This window comes from Cicer arietinum, chromosome 3 (assembly GCF_000331145.2).
Source record: "Cicer arietinum cultivar CDC Frontier isolate Library 1 chromosome 3, Cicar.CDCFrontier_v2.0, whole genome shotgun sequence".
Taxonomy (NCBI): domain Eukaryota; kingdom Viridiplantae; phylum Streptophyta; class Magnoliopsida; order Fabales; family Fabaceae; genus Cicer; species Cicer arietinum.
The window spans coordinates 13,638,859-13,663,528 of NC_021162.2; the positions used below are offsets into that span (position 1 = coordinate 13,638,859).

Here is a 24,670-nt window from a genome sequence, read left to right on the forward strand (position 1 = left end):
GTGTTAAGTATATAATTTCGAGCCCTCAATCTGTTGGGCCCTTCGTGGCCCCGTTAGCTGGCTTGCCAATCAACTCACCCGCCTTCCAACTGTCAACAGGAACAGGAAAGGCCCGCGACGAATGACCCGTTCATCCTTTTCTAAAGTCGTTGTCTGAATAAGCGAGCTTCCGCATTTCAAAGGGGGGAAGGGCCTCTCTGTCATAGGCGGCCGGAGGTGTCGCCTGGGATGAAGCGCTACTTCACTTCACTTATGTTATTTGTTGAGGGACAACAGAAATGAAAAAGCGAGATAGGGGGTCTGGGGGAGGCCCCCATAATATGAGTACTCTTTCAGTCAAGTAATAGGCAGCCTTTAGGAATCCATGCCTTAAAAGGGCTCTAGCATGGAGGTTCTCGTCCATCTCTTGGGGGTGGGGGTCCATATCAGCTGAAAACTTTTCCTGTTCGATTAACATAGCTAAATTTGAATAGGATGACTCAGCGTCAGGAAAAGTCAAGTAAGTAAGCCCCCCTTTTGCCTTGAAATAATTTGGTTTCGCTGCGCCCTGAATCAATCAAAAAGCTTTTTTTTTGAATTAATCCCATTTTTTTTGGGCGAGAGGGAGGCTGTGAGTCGCCTGGGCTACGGATTTGTCGGTTGGTTGATTCTCGAAATCACCTCTTGAGAAAAAAAAGGTCCCCGGGTCCCGACCCAAAAATGAATAGGAAGCGGGGCGGGCGAGGGTCTTTCATTAAAGGGGGGAAAAGAGGGGTGGGGCCGCCTTGCGCAGCTTTAGAAAGGAGATAATTTCATAAAGTAACTCTCTCCAACTTTTTCTATCTATCCTTAGAAGTTGGGCGAGATAAAGTAAATATGATATTTCCATTGGTTTTTCCAACGAAACTAAGCACTTTTTTTTTCTTTATCATTCAGAAGTCTCAGTCCCACACTCTGACTTCAATGATGGGAACAACCCCCGGACTCCGGCGCTCCAATGAACAACAGTTCTCCGCCTTACTTTATTTAGAATAGTGGTCGTCCCTCGAGAGTTACATTTGTAACTTAATGTTATGTTCACGTTCACGCGGTGATATTATATCCAATCCAAGAGTACTACCTTGTACGTAGTCTATGTCTGGGGTGCATACTTGACAGGAGATAGACACAGGCGGTAGATAGGTCCCCCAGTTCGACTCCTGCCCCGTTAGCATCTCCGATCTGAGATAAGGGATTACTCCGTTAGGTCTTTTCGGTCCTGAGCCGGCCGGTAATGGACCTACTTACCTTGCTTGTGGACCAGCTGCAGAGCTAACCCTTGTTTTATGGGTTTGGCGGTTGCTACCAAGATGATTTCTTTATGCCCATCAAAGGACCTCGAGATGCTAATCCATGAAAAACGATACGAGAAATTCAAAAGAACTCATATACGGAACAAAGGCGACCCGTGAAAATACATCCATTTCTTACTCGTGCAAAGGAACTATTTCTTGGCAACTTGGACAACTTATAACGAAGTTTGTCCCGCATATCACTAGGAAGATCGGAATCTTTACAAAAGGCTTTATAAAGCTTTCGTCTCAATTCATATTTAGCCGCGAGCAATCTGCGTTTGTGATCTCGTATATTTCGCTTCTCCGACATCTCTTACTGAGTTTCTCCCACATCTTTTTGCAAAAAGCCGCTCCACGGTGGTACGGAACACATTCTAATTCCCACTGAAGCTAGTACGCAATGAAGACCAATCCGCGAGCTAAACTAGAACATAAAATAGCAGACAAGCTTGCGTCTCCGTCTTGGCTAGAATCCTTCCACTCTTTCTCCTACAAGCCACTCATGCATGCCGTCTAGCTCTACTTATTCTTTCTACGAGATATCTTGTTCTTGGAGTAGCTGAGGAAGGAAATTTACATTGCGAAGAAGTAGCTCTATGCTCTGGGGAAGGCTAATATGATGACAAGATGGCCATACTATATATTTGGTATTCGTGGGAATCAGATTCATTTTTAGCGGAGATCCTTTCGTATCGGGTGAAATCAGAGCTTGAGTGTCTGGACTCTAGGCGTTCGAGCTACCGTTTTTTAATAAGGGCCTTAAATTTAAATAAAAGGATATTTTACTTACTTATCTTTTTAGCCCGACGAAGAAGTTATATAGATACTGGGAAAGCACTCACCAATACGCGAAAAAATGGATTTTACAGCGCTTTTTTTAAGCCATTTACAGCGCTTTTTCAAAAAAATAAGCGTTGTGGAAACGAGCGCTGTAAATGATACAACAGCGCTTTTAAAAAAGCGCTATAAAACATGTAAATACAACGCGCGCTTGTTATGCACATTTTACAGCGCCTCTTCACAAAAAGCGCAGTAATATGCACCCCATTATATGAGTTATGGGTGTGCATTTTACAGCGCTTTCTCAACAAAGCGCTCTAAAATGCACACCCATAACTCATATATGGGTGGGCATATTACAGCGCTTTTCTTGTACATTTTACAGCGCTTTCTCACGAATGCGCTGTAAAAGGTGCACCATTAAAGCGCTTTAGAACAACATTTTACAGCGCTTTTTAAAAAAAGCGCTGTAAAATGCGTGTTTTCTTTTTTTTTTAAACGCTGTAAATTAATTATTTGAAATGAAAAGCGCTTTTTAGCTTTTTATGGCATTTTTTTAAAAAAGCGCTGTCTTTTATCTTTGTATCCAAAATCACTTCACAATCAGTAGAACAGAACATATTATAGACAATCAGTAGAACAAAACATATTATAGACAATCAGTTCACACAATCAGTAGAACAGAAATCAGAACTCTGTAACTTTATTAACATATATGTAACTCTGTAATTTACAACCTAAGTAACTACATTCAGATACATATATACAACCTAATTTACAACCTAATTACCTACATTCAGATACGTATATATATATAACCTAATTTACAACCTAAACTACATTCAGATCCATTATATAATAACTAACAGATCCATTATATGCATATATTGTGTCCTATGATCATTTACATATAATAACTAACAGAATATACATTATATGCACTAGCTACCATATAATATTCAGATCCCTTGCCCAGCAGCAAGCTATTTCCCAGAAAATCAAATAATTTTCATGTCAAGCACGTACTGACACCACTCCTTCTTTGTTAACACGCGCTTCCTTCCATAAGATATGACGACCCAAGGGTTGATCGGCTTGGGTGTCTTTTCTCTATTCGTTAAAATCATAAACAAAATAATACAAATTAGTTACACACTATAGTTTATAATACAAATTACTTCATTATATAAAAGTGATGTTTAATTACTTACAATTTGTTGTTCAAGGCGTGCATATCCCATACGTGATTTCTTGTATGGGTGTTTTGGGTTGCTTGCCCGTTCGCGATTTGCCTTACTAATATTCTATATAAAAAAAAAATAGCAATTGTGTAAAAATTTAAAATACGCTACGAATATGAATAATAAAACACAAATGCTAATAAATTAATAACTTACGACAAACGCCGGGTCAGAACGTTTGGAAACAAATGCACTCCATTCATCCTTTGATATATAATGTTGATATATCTTTGGAGGTTCAGCATTTGTGTTTCCTTCTCTATCTTTTAGATAGAAATTTGAGAGATGGGATCTAAATCCACGATGGATTTTCCCAGCAACTCTCAAAACATATGACTTTCGTTCCTCATCAAGAACAAAAGTGGTCTGCAATGAAAACAATCATAAGTAATGTATTTTACAGAAAAAAAAATTATAAATGACAAAAGAGTAGATCAAAATATTTACTTGAATGTCATTCCAGATGATATCTTTGGCATCCTTCAACGCCTTATCTCTCCAGTTGTCTATTGTTATTGGGACATTTTGACGAACAACAGCCCCAATGTAGCTTACAAACATGGAGCTGTTGGGGTCAACTGGCTGACCACTCTCGTTCCAGCCAACCTAATAAACTCATATAGTAAGTACATGCCCTAAACCCTAAAAAAAGATAAAAATCACACAGCAAACAAAGTATAGTATACCTCAAATTTAATCCCACTACTCCTTGCTTTAATCACCTTTTGCATTATAGTTGCACCACGTTTGACTTCTTTTTCATAAGTCTTGGAGGTGCCAACTTCTTCATTTTGAACTTCTATATCTTTGTTTGTATCCATTTAACTACAACAAGTTCAACATGCACTTTAGTATAACATCAACAAGCTCAACATGGATCATGCATTATTATAAACAAACTCAACATGTATCAGTATATCTTAAAAAAGCTCAACATGCATTCTAATGATTACAAAAATTTAATAACATCAATACCTGAATAATGATGGTTCGAAGAAAGACGAAATGCAAAGAAAAGAGGGTTTGCAGAAAGTTCACAGAAATATGGTTCACAGAAATACGGTTTGAAGAAATACGTAATGAGGGTTACGTATTTCAATGAAAATATATTGTGTGAAATGGGAGAGATGATCTTGGATGGAAATAAGGTTCGAAATGAAGGAGATGATCGTGGAAATAAGGTTCGTAAAGGACGGGATGATAGGGTTTGCAAAAGAAGAGAAGAAATGAAGGTTGAGATGAAGGTTACGTAATGAAGAGGAAACTGAAGAGGTAACTGTTATATATACGTAACACTTTTACAGCGCTTTTTATAAGCCTTTTTACAGCGCTTTTTTTGTAAAGCGCTCTAAAAGGCTTCTTTAGTTAAATTCTTAAAAGGCTCTTTTACAGCGCTTTTGACAAATAAGCGCTGTAAAAGACCTCCGTGTGTTATTATGTTATTTGAATGCCTTTTACAGCGCTTTTTTCAAATAAGCGCTGTAAAAGACCTCCGTGTGTTATTATGTTATTTGAATGTTTTTTAAAGCCTTTTACAGCGCTTTTTACACATAAGCGCTCTAAAATGTCTCTTTATGTTAATTTTAAGAGGCTCTTTTACAGCGCTTTTTCCAAATAAGCGCTGTAAAAGACCTCCGTGTGTTATTATGTTATATTAATGTTTTTTAAAGCCTTTTACAGCGCTTCTTACACATAAGCGCTCTAAAATGTCTCTTTATGTTAATTTTAAGAGGCTCTTTTACAGCGCTTTTTCCAAATAAGCGCTGTAAAAGACCTCCGTGTGTTATTATGTTATATTAATGTTTTTTAAAGCCTTTTACAGCGCTTTTCCACATAAGCGCTCTAAAATGTCTCTTTAGGTTAATTTTAGAAGGCTCAACATGCAAAACCCACATAGTAGTAACTGGTCACCACCAAAATCCCTTCATCTTCACCAAACTCTTCTCCTTTTATGCATCTTCTTCACAAACATCAAAGCTTACTCTTTCACAATTCAATCTCCACCTCAACACCCTTTTTATCTCTTTCCATTCTCTTTCCTTCTTAAATCGAAACTTAATTGGTATTCAGGATCATTGCCATGTTGCGAAAAATGGGTTTGTGTCTGATGTTTTTGTTAACAATGTGTTTTTGGGTATTCCCATGATGCGTACAAGGTGTTTGATGAAATGGGTTAATGTCTGATGTTTTTTGGATTCCCATGATGCGTACAATGTGTTTGAAGAAATGGGTTTGTGTCTGATGTTTTTTGAATCCCATGATGCGTACAAGGTGTTTGAAGAAATTAGGTGTCTGATGAATATTATTTTTAAAGCCATTTGACAGCGCTTTGGCAAACAAGCGCTGTAAAATGTCTTTTTTACTCACTTTCAAAAGAGTCGTTTACAGCGCTTTGTGTGGAAAGCGCTGTAAAAGGTATAACACACTCATTATTTTATTTTTAAAATGATCGTTTACAGCGCTTTTTCCAAATAAGCGCTGTAAAAGACCTCCGTGTGTTATTATGTTATTATGTATCTTTTAGGTTAATTTTAGAAGGCTCTTTTACAGCGCTTTTTCCAAATAAGCGCTATTATTGTTTTTGTGTTTTGTTATGTTATTTTTTAAACAAGCTCAACATGCAAAACCCACATAGTAGTAACTGGTCACCACCAAAATCCCTTCCTCTTCACCAAACTCATGTGTTTTGTTTTATTGTTTTATTTTATTTTTGTGTTTGGTTTATTTGGGTTGGGATGACATTAAAAACCTTTTTATCAGTTCAGTTCAGAAAATAAATTAATCAGAACTTAGTATAAAACACTCAATTCAGATTACATGCATGAATTATTAGAAATGAGAATCTCTCTATTCAGTTCAGTTCAGTTCAGTTCAGAAAATAAATTAATCAGAACTTAGTATAAAACACTCAATTCAGATTACATGCATATTTACAATAACACAGTTCAGATTACATGCATAGCTTATATAAAACAATTAAACATATATATACAGTTCAGTTGAATCAATTCAGATTACATGCATATTTACAATAACACAGTTCAGATTACATGCATAGCTTATATAAAACAATTAAACATATATATACAGTTCAGTTGAATCAATTCAGATTACATGCATATTTACAATAACACAGTTCAGATTACATGCATAGCTTATATAAAACAATTAAACATATACATTAAGATGCCCTTCTTCTTTTCCTGGTGACATTCACATTTGTTTGTCCATTTACAATACGAAACGATGGATTAATCCAAATTCCCTCATCATGATCATCTCTAAGATATAAACCATCATCAGTTGAATCAATTTCATGTGGTTGTTGTGATGTTGCAAATAAAAGATCATTACCAACATCTTCATCATTATTGTTATCATCACTTATTTTATTGGTCGATAGGACAACAGACCATTTATCATTAGAAGGATCAGTGACATAAAACACTTGTTGAGCTTGCGACGCTAAAATAAAAGGCTCGTCTTTGTATCCCACCCTATTAAAATCGACAAGCAAGAATCCTGACTCATCAATCCGAACGCCATTATTATTATCGACCCACTTGCAACCAAATATAGGAACACGAAACATTGTGTAGTCTAACTCCCATATGCGCTCGATAACCCCAAAATATGATAGATTTGCATATATTGGGTTTTTGTCTTTTGCACTTGAGACATGCATCGCTTCAGCTACGAGAGTGACTCCACTATTTTGCATAGTGGTCTGATCATCTTGTTCTTTGGTATAAAATGTGTAGCCGTTAATAACATAACCAGTGTAAGAAAAGACATGTAAGCTCGGACCATTTGCTAGCCACCTCAATCTATTTGAAATTGATCCGGGGTCTATATCAAATTTTGACATTATGTGATTTTTTAACCATGTTACAAAACTTCGATTGTGCTCTCGAGTTATCCAATTTTGATTCCTATTCATGTTCAAACGAGATAACTGATCAATGTGTATTGTAACATACGGTTGAACCTCATCATCATTGTGCAGAACATACAATTGTGCCTGCTCCCATTCTGTCCTTGATATAGTCAGTAGTCTCCTTCCAGTTATCCCTTCTCCTGATAGTCTTCCCGAATGACGAGACATGGGAAGCCCTATGGATTCAACATTGGACAGATATTCAGTACAAAATTCAGCAGCCTCTTCAACAATGTATCGTTCAGCAATACAACCTTCTGGTCGACTTCTACTTTTTACGTACCCTTTTAATATTTTCATATATCGTTCTATCGGATACATCCATCTCATATAAGCTGGCCCACAAAGTTGTGTCTCCTTAACCAGATGAACAGTAAGGTGAACCATTATATCAAAAAACGATGGTGGGAAATACATTTCAAGCTCACACAAAGTAACAACAATTTCCCTCTGCAATGTCGGTAATTTCTGAGGGTCGATCACTTTACTACAAATTTCCCTGAAGAAGAAACATAATCTAGTTAAGGCTAGTCGAACTTTTTCAGGTAAAATGGAACGTATACCTATTGGTAGCAAATGCTCCATTATAATATGACAATCATGGGTCTTCAAACCTTTTAACTTGAGGTCTTTCATACAAACCAAATTTTTAATGTTCGAAGAGTATCCTTCTGGAACTTTAACTTCGTGTAGAAATTTACATAAAACAATTTTTTCCTTTCTAGATAGAGTATGAGCGGCTGGAGGTAGATATGTGCGATTTCCTTTCTTTACTGGAGCCAGTTCATTTCTTATTCCCATATCGACCAAGTCCAATCTTGCATTGACGCCATCTTTAGACTTTCCTGGAACATTGAGTAACGTACCAATAACACTTTCAAATACATTTTTTTCAATATGCATCACATCGAGGAAATGTCTTACATACAATGACTTCCAATATGGCAATTCAAAGAAAATTGACTTTTTCTTCCACCCAGTTTTCACCAGCTCTCCCGCAAAAGGTTTGCCAAATTTATTGGTCAAACCTTGTACTTTTTCAAGTATTTGATATCCAGTCGGTGCTAAAGGAGCTTTACCTTCCTCTGATTTTCCATTGAATGCATTTCTCCACCCACGATACTGATGACTATAAGGTAAAAATCTACGATGTCCAAGAAACACATTCTTCTTACAATGTTTCAACCGCATCCAATTTGTACTCTCTTCACATATAGGACATGCACACTGACCTTTAATGCTATATCCTGATAAATTACCATATGCTGGAAAATCATTAATTGTGCCGAACAACATAGCCCTCAAATTGAAACACTTTTTCCTATACCCATCATAAACTTCCACACCTGTCTCCCACAGAATTTTTAAATCTTCAATTAAAGGAGTCAAGTATACGTCGATATCATTCCCCGGTTGTTTGGGTCCAGAAATTAACAGAGACAACATCATAAACTTACGCTTCATACATAACCATGGAGGTAGGTTATATATTACCAAAATCACAGGCCACGTGCTATGTGAGATGCTTTGAAGACCATGTGGATTCATTCCATCAGTAGAAAGTGCAAGTCTTAGATTTCTTGACTCTATCCCGAATTCAGGATACTCGTGATCAATTTTTGCCCATTGTGGGGAATCTGCAGGGTGTCGAAACATTCCATCTCTAATTCTTTCATCTGCATGCCATGTCAAGTGTTTTGAATCTTCTTCACTGCGATACATGCGCCTAAATCTTGGTATTATAGGAAAATACCACACGACTTTTGCTGGAGTAGATTCTTTCTTCTTATATCGAGAGACATTGCATTTCGGACACGCCTTAAGTAGTTCATATTCGTTTCGAAATAAAATGCAATCGTTAGGACACGCATGAATCCTTTCGTAACTCATTCCAATAGAACACAAAATCCGTTTAGCCTCGTAGGTTCGACTGGGAAGTTCATTATCATCTGGCAACATATCTTTTATGAGTGTTAATAATTCCGTAAAGCTTTTATCAGACCATCCATTACTCGCTTTTAAGTTGTACAACTTTAATATCGCTGACAGTCTTGTGAATTTAGTACAACCATTATATAATTCTTTCTCTGCATCACTCAACAAACTTTCAAACATTTTAGGACAATCTCGAAGATCTTCTTCAACTGCTTTTGCAATCTCATCAACTCGGTCCGGCTCATATGTATCTGTATCGAAATCAGTTGAAGCATATGTAGAACTATTCTCAAAATTAATGTTTCCTTTTTTTTTCTCACCATGTCTTATCCAACATGTGTAGCTTTGATCAATTCCATTACATACTAGATGTCCTTCTAATTCATCTTCTCTAACACGTTTTCCAAAACAACATTTTAAACAAGGACAAACTACTCTATTTGGATCTTTTGCATTCTTCACTGCAAACTCAACAAACTCCTTCACTCCAATTTCATACTCTTTTGACAATCGATTGGCTGAAATCCATTTCCTATCCATATTATACCACCTATATAAATGCAGTAACAAAAATAATAAGCTTTCAAAACATATCAACAAGTTTCAAAAAGAAACCAATATCAACTAACAATTTCAAAACAGAACAGATCATGTGGTATGAGTTTTTGACAATTTTTGACAATTTCAAAACAGAACAGATCATGTGGTATGAGTTTTTGACAATTTTTGACAATTTCAAAACATAACAGATCATGTGTAAAAAATACCTTAGACAACGTAGATGGCCGCACAGTACGTAGAGGATATTAGGGTTCCCAACGTATATAATTATTTGAAAGATGTAGAGGATATGAGGGTTTCCAACGTATATAATTATTTGAAAGATGTATTTTACAGCGCTTGTGAAAAAAGCGCTATAATAGGTAGTTAAATTCAATGAAAGCGCATGTGTTTTACAGCGCTTGTGAAAAAAGCGCTGTAATAGGTAGTTAAATTCAATGAAAGCGCATGTGTTTTACAGCGCTTGTGAAAAAAGCGCTGTAATAGGTAGTTAAATTCAATGAAAGCGCATGTGTTTTACAGCGCTTGTGAAAAAAGCGCTGTAATAGGTAGTTAAATTCAATGAAAGCGCATGTGTTTTACAGCGCTTGTGAAAAAAGCGCTGTAATAGGTAGTTAAATTCAATGAAAGCGCATGTGTTTTACAGCGCTTGTGAAAAAAGCGCTGTAACTGATTCGCGAAAGCGCTTCCGTTTACAGCGCTTTTTTGACAAGCGCTGTAAAAGCCTTATAACGTGATGCGCAAACGTTATATGACCTACTACAGCGCTTGTTTTACAGCGCTTTACATAAAAAGCGCTGTAATAGGTTCCGTTATTTTTAAAATATAATTACAACAGCGCTTGTGTTTAGAAAGCGCTGTAAAATGGGCGCTGTTAAATGTCATTTCTGACGTAGTGCGTAAATTCGTTTTAAATTTGTTTTTATTTATTTAAAGTAAATGATTTTTATTTAAAGTGAATGATTTTACAACGCTTGTAAAAAACACGGTCTAATAGGTCATTTAATTATTTGAAAGCGCAAGTCTTGCAAGTCTTTTACAGCGCTTGTAAAAATAGCGCTCTAATAGGTCATTTAATTATTTGAAAGCGCAAGTCTTGCAAGTCTTTTACAGCGCTTGTAAAAATAGCGCTCTAATAGGTCATTTAATTATTTGAAAGCGCAAGTCTTGCAAGTCTTTTACAGCGCTTGTAAAAATAGCGCTCTAATAGGTCATTTAATTATTTGAAAGCGCAAGTCTTGCAAGTCTTTTACAGCGCTTGTAAAAATAGCGCTCTAATAGGTCATTTAATTATTTGAAAGCGCAAGTCTTGCAAGTCTTTTACAGCGCTTGTAAAAATAGCGCTCTAATAGGTCATTTAATTATTTGAAAGCGCAAGTCTTGCAAGTCTTTTACAGCGCTTGTAAAAATAGCGCTCTAATAGGTCATTTAATTATTTGAAAGCGCAAGTCTTGCAAGTCTTTTACAGCGCTTGTAAAAATAGCGCTCTAATAGGTCATTTAATTATTTGAAAATAATGGGGCTAGAAGCAATAGGAATAAGACATGTTGCGAAGAATACTAGTTAATTGGAATGCCCAAGTTGGCATCTTCTACCGGGATCTCTCCTAATGGCTGTATTAGATTTTGAGTACCTATTGATGGAAGAATTTCAGGGCATTCCACTTACAGCGAGGAAGGGAAGATTAGTTATGAATCACTTACACCATCTTGGCTTTAAATGCAAATTCTTTCGATTAAATGCTCGAATCTTAGTCTCAAACCTGACGATAAGACTTTACAATTTATTGCCTTTATGTTATGTATCCCGGTGCTGTTATGGGCTCCCTCTTAGGATGATTCTAAGAAACCACAACTGATGTTACTTAACTAGTAGGCTAGAAGCCCTTTCTTCCTGTCTGTGCGAATCTAATAGCCAAACAACCCATAGAAAGGTTCATGCAACGCGAAATGAATATAAACCCTTCTCGCTCTAACAATGTGTGAGCAGCCATGGCTCTCTCTTTGACGGTTACTTCTTGAGATAACTAAAAAAAGGCGTAAAGCCAGCCCTCCATTAGCATAGGAGAACCTGATTCCAGCCATACTCTTAGAATAGAAAGTAACTTCTATCTTTAGACTTGTTAGGAGTAGACAGGCTTTAGGCATAGGCAACCTAGCTTACTCGTTTTGATAGTTTCCGCTATGACTATGTTATGTATGTAATTACGGTCTTTGTTGGATATTGTTTAACCTAACCGTAGACTTTCTTAGCAATACTCTTAGAATAGAAAGTAACTTCTATCTTTAGACTTGTTAGGAGTAGACATGCTTTAGGCATAGGCAACCTAGCTTACTCGTTTTGATAGTTTCCGCTATGACTATGTTATGTATGTAATTACGGTCTTTGTTGGATATTGTTTAACCTAACCGTAGACTTTCGATTTTATTTTTCAACCCATTCATAGGACCACCGCCTACCGCATTCTTGCCCCGGCCTTTTATTTCGCCCGACACAATGGATTCGTCATGGGGAACCCTAGCTTGAGGCTTGCTTGTCTCAATCAATTTGATTGCTTTAACTAGTCATGCTATGGAGAATTCCCATTGAGAGCCAACTGCTTCATGCGTGGGGATTCTGATTGTGTGTGGCCGTGTTTCCTATTCATTGAGTAAAGGGCCGCGGTAGATTAGACCCGCAAGGCTTTCATCGGAGCACATCGCTTTCGCTCCATAGTTTCTTAGTGGAAGAGGACCTTTCTCGATCAACTATCTTACTTGAATGAAGAAAGAAGTCAACTTTCTATACCAAATTATCTGAATAGCCGAATAAAGGAATTTTTTGCTTGATAGCCACTCCCCTGAAAAACTGCAAAGAAGACGATTCGCTACTTCCGAATCGCTGCATCCAGCTCCTCTAGTCTCCTCGATTGGCCCCCTTCGCCGTTGTGATCCCCTTAGTTAACTTTTTTACTGTATATTGAGTAGAGTGCCTGTCTGTGATTCGGGTTTGGATATTCTCCCGTCTTCCCTATCGAGCAATCCCTCTCTCTTTACCTGCTACTGTGTTAAGGCTTCCCTTCTAACAGCAAATAGGCTAGACCAAGCGCTCGAAAGCAAGTAAAGAATTAGCTCAGGTGAACAGAAAGAAGATAGAATAAAAAGAAGAAGAGGATATAGAAAAGGAAAGGTATCCCCCATTGAAGAAGCTGGTAGTTTTTCAGGTGGATTGCTTTTCATAGCTATCCTTCATACCCTTGCGATTCTACTTTTCGGAAAGAATGTGTTGGTATAGAATCTAGCAGCAATCCTTCTTGCTAGGCTAGTCTTAACTGAAGAAGTCATTTCTAGACTCAGCAGTTCAGCCCACAACTCACTAACTACAGCTTCTATCTCCTCTAGGTCCCATTAAACTGATCCTTAGTCCTTCTCCCCCGCAACCAGGCCTAAATTAAGGTTTTCCTTATGAGATGGGATGCTCAGTAATCGACTGCTTCTCTCGAGATGCGAAGAATAGCTTAAATAAAGACTCTCTTTGGTCCTTTCGAAGCAGATATTCGTACGTCCATTGGGTTACTTTAGGGTAGCACTGGTTTCAGCTTGAGAGCTTTGCTTCCTCCTATAGCAAAGTCTGACTCTTGGATCGGATCAACGGTTTTTTCGTAAAATGGTCTTTCATATTCAAATTACAGATATTAAAAAATCTATCCAATTCAAATTGTTGTACCAAGCTTCCCTTCTTTATAAGTAAGAATAAGTAAGAAATAACTTTACTTGTTCAAGTCAGTCTAGCCAACTCCCCTCACTCTATCGAGTAAGTAATCCATTCCCTTCGAATCTAAGGCTCAATGATGGATCCGGGCGCTTTCCAGAGGCGAAGACTGAAACTTATATCACCTGGCTCCGGGTGGACCATACTCCACCTTACGTCCAGTGGGTAGCTCCGCTCAGACTTCTACTTAAAAAAAAGGTGGTTGGACCTATGCCTACTATGTCTGTGAGGAAGTTGGGCTTCTACATCTTGATTAACCGGGTGACTCATGGGATTAAATAATAGTTCATTCTGGATAGCATGGCCTGGGCTGGTGATCTGGGATCTATTCTAAGTCTCCCTATGGGAGAAGATGATGAAAGGATAAAAAAAAGCATCTATTGACAAGTCGGAGTCGGTCTTAGTGCCTTAGCACATCTGTCTTTGCTCACTCCATGTGTGTGGAGTAGGCATCCTCCGCACATGCGGGTGATGCGACGTGGCTTACAGTAGACTAGACGATAGACTAGAGATCATTCGGAAAGGATCTCCCTCGAAAATGGGGGGTCGATCCTCCCGGTGAACTGACCGTACCCCAAACCGACCGCATGACTGATTGATGTGATGGTCTTCAGTCTACCCTCTCCCTTGTCAACTCTGAACGAATGCTTAGTTAGCCGTGAATGAGAACTCTTGTTGGCCTGGATAGCATGGCCTGGGCTGGTGATCTGGGATCTATTCTAAGTCTCCCTATGGGAGAAGATGATGAAAGGATCAAAAAAAAGCATCTATTGACAAGTCGGAGTCGGTCTTACTGCCTTAGCGCATCTGTCTTTGCTCACTCCATGTGTGTGGGGTAGGCATCCTCCGCACATGCGGGTGATGCGACGTGGCTTACAGTAGACTAGACGATAGACTAGAGATCATTCGGAAAGGATCTCCCTCGAAAATGGGGGGTCGATCCTCCCGGTGAACTGACCGTACCCCAAACCGACCGCATGACTGATTGATGTGATGGTCTTCAGTCTACCCTCTCCCTGTCAACTCTGAACGAATGCTTAGTTAGCCGTGAATGAGAACTCTTGTTGGCTGGTAGCTCCATGTAAGGTTAGCTCGAAAGCGAGTTCGGAAGAAAGCTGTGATTACCTGGGGTTAAGTTGACCTTCTTTCTGCGGTACGGCTATTAGTCTTATTAGAGTCAACCCAGATCATGCATCACCCTTGACTCTCCCATCCTTGGTATAGCTCTCCTCTCTCATCTGCTCTCGGGGATAGACTATTGATCTGACTCTCATGGTCAATCAGTTTCAAGCTTGAAGGCAAGTGCCGCCTTCATCAAGTCTTATTGCACTAGCATCAACTATGGTTGTTCCCACCACCAATACTGCTTATTCTGCTAAAACTGAAAAGAGACAGGACATCTTATGCGAGACGGAAAAGTCATAAAGTCAAGTGCTAACGTGCAGCTCCCATTCCTCCACCAAATCGCAAGTATAAGTAAACAAATCCGAATTGGTGGATTCGGCAGCTCCGTGAGGCATCATGCCATTCCCGATGGAGAGCCCCCCATCGGCACTGAATAGTGCTCGCAAAAGACATCCTATTGCCCAGGCAAGTCCCCCCGCGAGGCCAAATTTAAATAAAGCAAAGGAGAGGACTCGACTACCAAGAGATAACCCTATTTTAAATAGTAGAGACTGAAAGAAAGCACAAAAACTAAGATCACGAACGAAAAGATAAACTTCTTTCGCAATTCATGCTTTTCTGTTTTTATGACCAGATATTTTTTCTTGATTTCCATTTCAAATTGTTCTCTGGACTTTTTATCAATATGAGGTGATCGTAACACAATATATAAGACTCGTGATTCAGGCAATCCAATCTTCCGTGTGTAAGGCAGTAGCCCCCCAAAATTGTTTTCCAAAAATGGGTGATCAAAAGATCGAATCACTATGCGTATCTTGGTGGTCATTACTTTCAAATTTCTTTTTGGCTGACTCCTCTTCCTGTTCTATTGATCAGAAGCATCCAGCAGCGCCACGCCAGTAGAAAGAGGCTGTGCTGGGCTGTGCACTTTCAGCCCATCACATCAAGGTGACAGGATTCGAACCTATGGCCCTCTATACACAAAACAGACGCCCTGACCAGACTGCGCTACACCTCGTCTCAACCCCTCAGCATATAGATCCATCAGATCGATGAAGACTCGAACCGAACTCTCCCATCCTTTTGGGCATAGGGACACGAGAACAAGATATGGCGACGCCAAAAAGCCGTATAGTGCAGGAGCGCTCACATTTGATTTTGGCTTCCTCTTTAATTAACTTAAATTTAAGAAAACTCGGCTCAGCTACCTGTCCTTTGGACCCAAAGCCCTCTTAGAAGTGGATTCGAACCACTGACACAAGGATTTTCAGTCATTTGCTCTAACCAGCTGAGGTACCTGAACCACTTTTCTAAAGTATGTTTTCTTCATCGAATAGCGCCCTAGCTTACTTACCACTTGACTAGTTAGGGAAAAGCCCTTTACTAATAACAAGAAAGAAAAGGCTTTTTTCGTTTGTCAAGCTTTCGAGCAGCTTTTTCAACTTCCGCCTAATCTCCTCTCCCAACATGCATGCTCAAGAACCGAGAGCCACCCAGGGACTGCCGGAGGGAGCTTGCTTATAAAAAGAAGATAGGTCGGTCAAAACAACGCGCAACGGGCTCTCCGCTCACTAAGTAGTGCTATTCTGTCCTTCGGGGGACTCCACCAACACCAAGAGGTTCTTTCTCTCACGTAATTTCGCCCGCCCGTTCCACTTCCGTGCCAGAGGGAATGGGATTCGAACCCATGATACAATCTTCTTGTATGTCGATTTAGCAAACCAATGCCTTACGCCACTCAGCCATACCTCCAAGTTGTTGATTAGAATTTTATGTGCGGTTGGTTGCCCGAAGGGCTATCCAATCCGATCAACTGCGTAAGCCGTATCGCGCTAGCGCGCGTACTCTTCCTCTATCTATGAGAGAGACTCCATAAAAATCTGCCACTCGTTGGGCGACGCCCTCTTTTCTATGAACACCCCACCACTGAATGATGAACTTTGCCACTCTTCGCCTCCGACCAGGAGAGAACACAGAGTCAAGCCAAGCCCTTACCCGCCTGAATTGAATGAATATCTCCTTCGTCTGGTCGAGAAGGGAGAAAGCCCGGGGAACTGGACTGTGACTCTTCTATTACATTACGGAGAAGTCCATTTTCGTCATGATCGATCCACGTCCTACCGTAGTGCTCGGAGAACCTGGCTTGCTTAGCTTACAAAGCTAGCTTACTAACGCGAAGGCCTTTCCTTCACGGGCTTACTTAGTGCTTGTGCTAAGGAGCAAGAAAACGGATGCGTTAAGGTTGACGCTCGACCCAAACAAGCAACGACGTTCGAGCCCCTATCAGATAAAGCCTTGGTAAAGCGCGCTAGCGCGCTTGACTTGGAGGTTCGCGCATCCTCTTGCTGGGAGAGGGGCTAATGCCACTCGACTGGTTGGAGAGGGGGTAAGTTAGAGTCAGGAGTTTAGGCTTTCGCGCAGCTCAATCCCTTGCTTGTTGTTTTTGAGCCGGAGCTCGCTGGGTAGTGAAGTGGTCCGTGAAGGTTAAATCACACTTGTGTTAAGCAAGCCGAGTAGTCAGACTTAACATTGATTGAAGCAGTTGTTGGAGAGAGGACACCAGTCAGACCTGCAAGCACTAGGTAGTACGCAGCGGCAGTTTTCAATCATACAATGTGTACTCGTAGTCTGACTTTTAGCGGTAGTCAGCTGTCCTCGTTCTCCTCTTTTCATTGTCCTATTGAGTAAGGGTCGGTGTTTGCAAAAATGTCGAGCCGACGGGGTCAGGTACCAGTAGTGACAATGGCAAAGGGGGGGAGCTGGACATTGCTGAACTGGAAGAGATTGCTCAGGATGAGTGTCTGGGTAACAAAGCCGAGAAGGGTGTAGTCAAGGTGCAAGTTTAACGAGCGAGGAGAGTGATTTGGCCCATAGAAGCGAGGATCTGGAAGAGAGGGTTGATACTGGGTCAACTATGGCAGTGACTGAGGGGGACTTGTTCTGTGATAAACAAATGATTCCAAACAAGAACCTCAGGTCAGCCAATCCTAAGAAAAGAGGTGAACCTGAAGCAGTAAGAGTAAGCGTTCAGGTGCTGGTGCTATGACCTTTTATCCACCTTTTTTGAATCGAATGATTCAGCACTCTCAGAAAGCGGATCAAAGGCTTCCTATTCAACGGATTCGGATTATTCGACTTTAGATGCTTCGATGCTTCCTCGGTCGCGCAGTACGTACTTATGTTTGGAGAGTCTATTCCTTACTTAGCTAGGACTTTGATTGACTAGAGTAGCCCCTCTGTATCCGAAGGCGCCTTTTTGTTTATGCACCTGAAACGGCTTTCGATTTGAATTACTTATAGTAAAGTGGATCGACCCCGTTTAGTAGTGACAATGGCAAAGGGGGGAGCTGGACACTGCTGAACTGGAAGAGATTGCTCAGGATGAGTGTCTGGGTAACAAAGCCGAGAAGGGTGTAGTCAAGGTGCAAGTTTAACGAGCGAGGAGAGTGATTTGGCCCATAGAAGCGAGGATCTGGAAGAGAGGGTTGATACTGGGTCAACTATGGCAGTGATTGAGGGGGACTTGTTCTGTGATAAACAAATGACTCCAAACAAGAACCTCAGGGCAGCCAATCCTAAGAAAAGAGGTGAACCTAAAGCAGTAAGAGTAAGCGTTCAGGTGCTGGTGCTATGACCTTTTTTCCACCTTTTTCAAATCGAATGATTCAGCGCTCTCAGAAAGCGGATCAAAGGCTTCTTATTCAACGGATTCGGATTATTCGACTTTAGATGCTTCGGATGCTTCCTCGGCCGCGCAATACGTACTTCTGTTTGGAGAGTATGTTCCTTACTTAGCTAGGACTTTGAGTGACTAGAGTAGCCCCTCTGTATCCGAAGGCGCCTTTTTGTTTATGCACCTGAAACGACTTCCGGTTTGTTTTTCTTCAAACCCCAATCCGCTCTCGCTCGCCGCTACTAATGGGGTCTTGGTTGATTTCCCTTCCTTTAGCTACTAAGATGTTTCAGTTCGCTAAGTTTGAAAAGTCCAAACAGCGCAGCCGCGGAGCTTGGATACGGTTTCCCGATCGGAGATCCATGGATCACAGACGGTATCTCCCCATGGCCTTTCGGCTATGAAAGCGTCCTTCCTTCTCAATGCCCGGGCATCCATCCAATGCATTCTTTTCGATCTTGTACCCAGCCGGCAAGAAAACGAATGCGCGAACGCGGCTTTCACGCAGCTCAATCCCTTGCTTGTTCGCTTTGCATAGGCTACACAAGCGGTACACTTAACACCAAGCCAATCTCCAAGAAAAAAGTGAACTACACGTAACTACATTTGTGAACTGGGAGGGACGGAATCTACACTACGATCTTTCTTCTCTTATGAAATTTCTAGTTACAGAAATAGATCATTTCTAAACCGGAATCTTAGGATACCACCACTAATAGAAGGACAAGGACCGGAGACTTGAACACCAGCCAGATAGGCATTCACCAACAAAGACTAGCACATCGCTTACTGATGAAAGACCGTCTGTTGGATACACCATTCCTACTACTACTGAATCGAACAAAATAGCGATTCTGAAAAAAATTCTCTTTTTTAAGAAGTTGGGGAATCTAGGCCTAATCTATTAGAATAGGTCTAGGCTGCCAGGTCGAAGCCTAAAGACATTCAAGGTCAAAACCATTCCACTCGAAAACCATCCTTCAAAGAAAGTCAAAGACTGGCGGACCGCATACGCGCTTACTTTTTTTTGTTTGATAGGCTGATCCCTAGGCTGAAACTTATATGCTTCTATCACACTCTTCTTTCGAGAGAATAGCCCCAATGACGATGAATTAGGGTCGTAGAGCGGGTCAATCCTTGGAGCTTTCTCCATGCCATGCCCGAAAGAGAAAACTTGGTGTGAATCGGGGTACATACGCTCATGCTCGTCTAACTAATGTACTGATGTTATTCCTAATATGGCTGCCTGGAGAATCCGTAGCTGCTAAGGAAGAGGGTCTAGCCATAACGGATTGATGTGGCATAGCGGCGACTGGAATCAATCTGAATGAAGCTTCAAGCGTAGTTCTGGGGCTTCTCCTATACCCCGCCGACAAGGAGTGGAGGAAGATTAGGTGGGGAAGGTCATAGTGAAGTCAGCAAGCTGAAATGTAGCCGCCCCTCTTTGATTGTGCACAACCCCTGCCACGAGACACCTAATCGAAGAAGCGCCTTCCTCTCATCTTTTTTATAATTCAACATCCAGTTCATAGATAACTGCCTACTCCCACCTCGATCGAGAAAGAGATCTAAGGCTTCTTTTAAGAAAGTAAATCAGGAACAGATGGTCTGCCCCTAGCTCTCAAAAATATCTATATTTTGCTATCAAAGGAGTGCTTTCATTCCCTGCCACCCGCTTTTTTAATTGGATGTTCCTTATCGGCATCTCATGAAAAAATCTTTCATGATCCATTCTTTCGGAATTGGATATAGAATAGTTGGGATATTCCACTGGGAGGGAGAGGCGGGGGTGACATCAGAAGTAGGATCGTCGAACGGATAGCAGCATCACATTGAGAATTGACTCGTCGGATTAATCACTTAGACGGAGAGTTCCCCATATTCAATTTCATTGGCAACCGAAATAGATCTAAACAGCGTGCCCAGAGCCAAGGAAGGAAAGGGCTGAAATCTCCATATCTGATCCAGCAAAAAAAACCCGACCTTAGCAGTGATAGAGATAGCATAGCTGTAGACAGGGGGAGGGCCCGGATTACCTTTTCTATTAGAATAAGGAAGGGAATCGCTTTGATTGCTTGCGACATCTTATCGATGCTCGTTAGCGGTGAAGTCCCTCAAACCAAAAGTTTCAAAAGCAGGCCGGGGCCGGGCCTACGAGAGAAATTAACTTTACATACTGATATCGCATACCGAAGGGAAGGCCTTATTGTACCACTCCCCCTAACCTTCCGCCTGAACTGATAGAAGTTAGTTGGCTTGAGCTGAGCGTCTCTTACAAAAAAGGTGCCCTAGTCGCCTCGGTGGAATGCATTGAAGAAAGGAATCCACTCTCAACCCTTTCATTTTATTTAATAGAATGGTAAGCCGGTCTTATTCTTTTATACGAGTAAACAACTTTTGCTCTAACTCCTTGAGGAAAAAGTCTTGCATCTCGCCCAACTCCTACAAAGCCCACCCCCGAAGGAGAATTTGTTTACTCGTAAATGAAGCATCCGAATGCATTCGGCTTGCTTGTCTCAATCAATTTGATTGCTTTAACTCGTCTCATGAGCTCCTATCTCTTTATGATCTCTGGGCCTTCCCGCTATGAGATATTCCCGGCGCAGAAGCATATTCATGCATAATACTAAAATATGAATTTACCCTCTCCATATAGGGGTAGGAATCCCTAGAAGAGGATAGAAGGTCATTTTGTCATCAGTGGAAAAGCATGCGTGATAAGGATACTCCTCTATGCGAATGTTCTTGCTTTCAAAGGACGGGGAGGAGGAAGGGAGTTTCGGGAACAAAGCCCCCGGATTTTAAAGTGAAGCCCTACCCTAGTAATATCTTTTCCCTATCTAAGCTATATCAACATAGCCAACTATAAAACAAATGCGCTTGTCAATTAATTCTTGGTGTAATACGTAAATGATTGGTGTCAGAATTTTTCACTGATCAGTCTCATCCGTGTAAGAATTAGGAATTCGTCTTCCAACTCGTCCCGGAATGGGCGTTATGGCAAAGAACAAGAAGAACACAAAAGGAGGAATTTGTCCAATAGTAACAAATGGTGCCTCCACAGGTTGACATCCGATCCAACCTAGTAGTAAGCGATCCGCCAAAAGCAACCAAAATATTCCTTGGTGAATAGGGCGAAAACTTGAACTACGCACGTACATACTTTTAAAAAAAGGTAAAGCCAACAGACATATAAAAACAGGTGCTATTGCGGCTACACCTCCCGATTTGTCAGGTATACTACGAAGAATGGCATGGATCGGTAGGAAATACCATTCCGGCACAATATGAGGCGGGGTGGGCATCGGATTAGCAGGTATATAATTGTCGGGATGCCCCAAAACATTAGGAGCATAAAAAATCCAAATGGAAAAAAAGATAGCAAAAGCTACCCAACCTACTAGATCCTTTACATAAAAATAAGGGTAAAAAGATATTTGATCCATCTCTGAATGTACACCCAATGGATTATTTGATCCATATTGATGCAATGCGGCCAGATGAAGAAGACTGGTGCCTACTAAAATAAAGGGGAGTAAATGATGAAGACTAAAAAAATGATTTAAGGTGGCATTGTCCACAGAGAAACCACCCCAAAGCCAAGTAACTATGGTATCTCCTACTACAGGTATGGCGCTAGCTAAGCTTGTAATTACTGTAGCTCCCCAGAAGCTCATCTGACCCCAAGGTGGTACGTATCCTGTAAAAGCTGCCACAATCATTAATAGGAAGATTACAACTCCGAGACACCAAACAAATTCCCTAGGACTGCTATAACTCGCATGATATAGACCACGAAAAATATGAAGGTGAACCACAATGAGAAACCTACTTGCCCCATTAGCATGCATATAACGGAGCAACCAGCCCCGTTCAACATCTCTCATAACGTGTTCCACGCTGTTGAAAGCTAGATCCACATGAGGTGTGTAATGCATAGCTAAAAAAACGCCAATCACTATCTGAATTACTAAACAAATACCAGCTAACGAACCGAAGCCCCACCAATAACTGAGATTGCTCGAGGTTGGATAATCTATCAAATGTTGATTAAGTGTGGAGGATATAGGTTGTTTTAGAAGAGATAATCGTTGGTTCCTTATAGTCATTTTTATCTCTTTCCTATCGTGACAACTCTGGTTCCCCCACCTTTTTTAGTTCTGGGGCCCTACATAAAAAGAAGAAATAATCAATTATTTATAGTACATTTTGTTTCTGCCACCTCCGAAGGATGGAGGGGGTATACAGCGAAAGAAGCGAGCGTCGAAGGGGTTATCTTGGGTTACTGAAGAGTCGTTCGACTGCTCGGTGACCGTATCTGAGGGGTTTTTACCGCTTTCTCTTCTCCCCAGCACTCTCGGACTGATCATCTTACTGCAACAAAGCAAGCTTAAGAATGAATCTAATGGAAATTTAGGTCTATGTCCGCTTGGAAGATTATTCTTTCCTCTTCGGTGAAAGAGGGCAAAGGTGTGTGGGAGAAAGAATTCTAAAAGGAGAGAAGATTTCATCCACCAAGCGGGACAGAGTGCGACCACTAAGCAATTGGAGGTTCTCGTCCATCTCTTGGGGGTGGGGGTCCATATCATCTGAAAACTTTTCCTGTTCGATTAACATAGCTAAATTTGAATAGGATGACTCAGCGTCAGGAAAAGTCAAGTAAGTAAGCCCCCCTTTTGCCTTGAAATAATTTGGTTTCGCTGCGCCCTGAATCAATCAAAAAGCTTTTTTTTTGAATTAATCCCATTTTTTTTGGGCGAGAGGGAGGCTGTGAGTCGCCTGGGCTACGGATTTGTCGGTTGGTTGATTCTCGAAATCACCTCTTGAGAAAAAAAAGGTCCCCGGGTCCCGACCCAAAAATGAATAGGAAGCGGGGCGGGCGAGGGTCTTTCATTAAAGGGGGGAAAAGAGGGGTGGGGCCGCCTTGCGCAGCTTTAGAAAGGAGATAATTTCATAAAGTAACTCTCTCCAACCTTTTCTATCTATCCTTAGAAGTTGGGCGAGATAAAGTAAATATGATATTTGCGTTGGCTTTTCCAACGAAACTAAGCACTTTTTTTTTCTTTATCATTCGGAAGGCTCAGTCCCACACTCTGACTTCAATTATGGGAACAACCCCCGGACTCCGGCGCTCCAATGAACAACAGTTCTCCGCCTTACTTTATTTAGAATAGTGGTCGATCCCTCAGGTGTTACATTCGTAACTTAATGTTATGTTCACGTTCAAGCGGTGATATTATATCCAATCCAAGAGTACTACCCTGTACGTAGTCTATGTCTGGGGAGCATACTTGATAGGAGATAGACACAGGCGGTAGATAGGTCCCCCAGTTCGATTCCTGCCCCGTTAGCATCTCCGATCCGAGATAAGGGATTACTCCGTTAAGTCTTTTCGGTCCGGAGCCGGCCGGTAATGGACCTACTTACCTTGCTTGTGGACCAGCTGCAGAGCTAACCCTTGTTTTAAGGGTTTGGCGGTTGCTACCAAGACGATTTCTTTATGCCCATCAAAGGACCTCGAGATGCTAATCCACGAAAAACGATACGAGAAATTCGAAAGAACTCATATACGGAACGAGGGCGACCCGTGGAAATACATCAGTTTCTTACTCGTGCAAAGGAACTATTTCTTGGCAACTTGGACAACTTATAACGAAGTTTGTCCCGCATATCACTAGGAAGATCGGAATCTTTACAAAAGGCTTTATAAAGCTTTCGTCTCAATTCATATTTAGCCGCGAGCAATCTGCGTTTGTGATGTCATATATTTAGCTTCTCCGACATCTCTTACTGAGTTTCTCCCTCATCTTTTTGCAAAAAGCCGCTCCACGGTGGTATGGAACACATTCTAATTCCCACTGAAGTGATTAATCCCTAAAATGGATGGCCTCTGGACTTTTCTGGCGATTTTCGTACCCATCGATAGTAATGGACCAAACTCTGTATTTTCGGACCAAACGATGGCCAATGTTTGAAATCGGACCCAGAACCCTAAACACAGTTTTAAATTCAGGAGAAAAATGCTATAATAAGAGTCTTCTGGTCCTCGATTTGGTCCATATCATCTGAAAACTTTTCCTGTTCGATTAACATAGCTAAATTTGAATAGGATGACTCAGCGTCAGGAAAAGTCAAGTAAGTAAGCCCTCCTTTTGCCTTGAAATTATTTGGTTTCGATGCCCCCTGAATCAATCAAAAAGCTTTTTTTTTTAATCAATCAAAAAGTTGTGAGTCTCCTGGGCTACGAATTTGTGGGTTGGTTGATTCTCGAAATCACCTCTTGAGAAAAAAAAAGGTCCCCGGGTCCCGACCCAAAAATGAATAGGAAACGGGGCGGGCGAGGGTCTTTCATTAT

At 40.8% G+C, this 24,670-nt stretch overlaps 1 protein-coding gene across 1 annotated transcript; it reads right to left on the reverse strand.

Moving 5' to 3' along the window:
* Window positions 1–23,734: 23,734 nt before the first annotated feature.
* Window positions 23,735–24,122, reverse strand: LOC101509493 (small ribosomal subunit protein uS14m). Its single transcript, XM_012719848.3, is given in 2 exon segments — window positions 23,735–24,099; window positions 24,102–24,122. Coding segments are annotated over 2 exon segments (324 nt in total). The 3' UTR covers window positions 23,735–23,796.
* Between the last annotated feature and the right edge of the window lie 548 nt (window positions 24,123–24,670).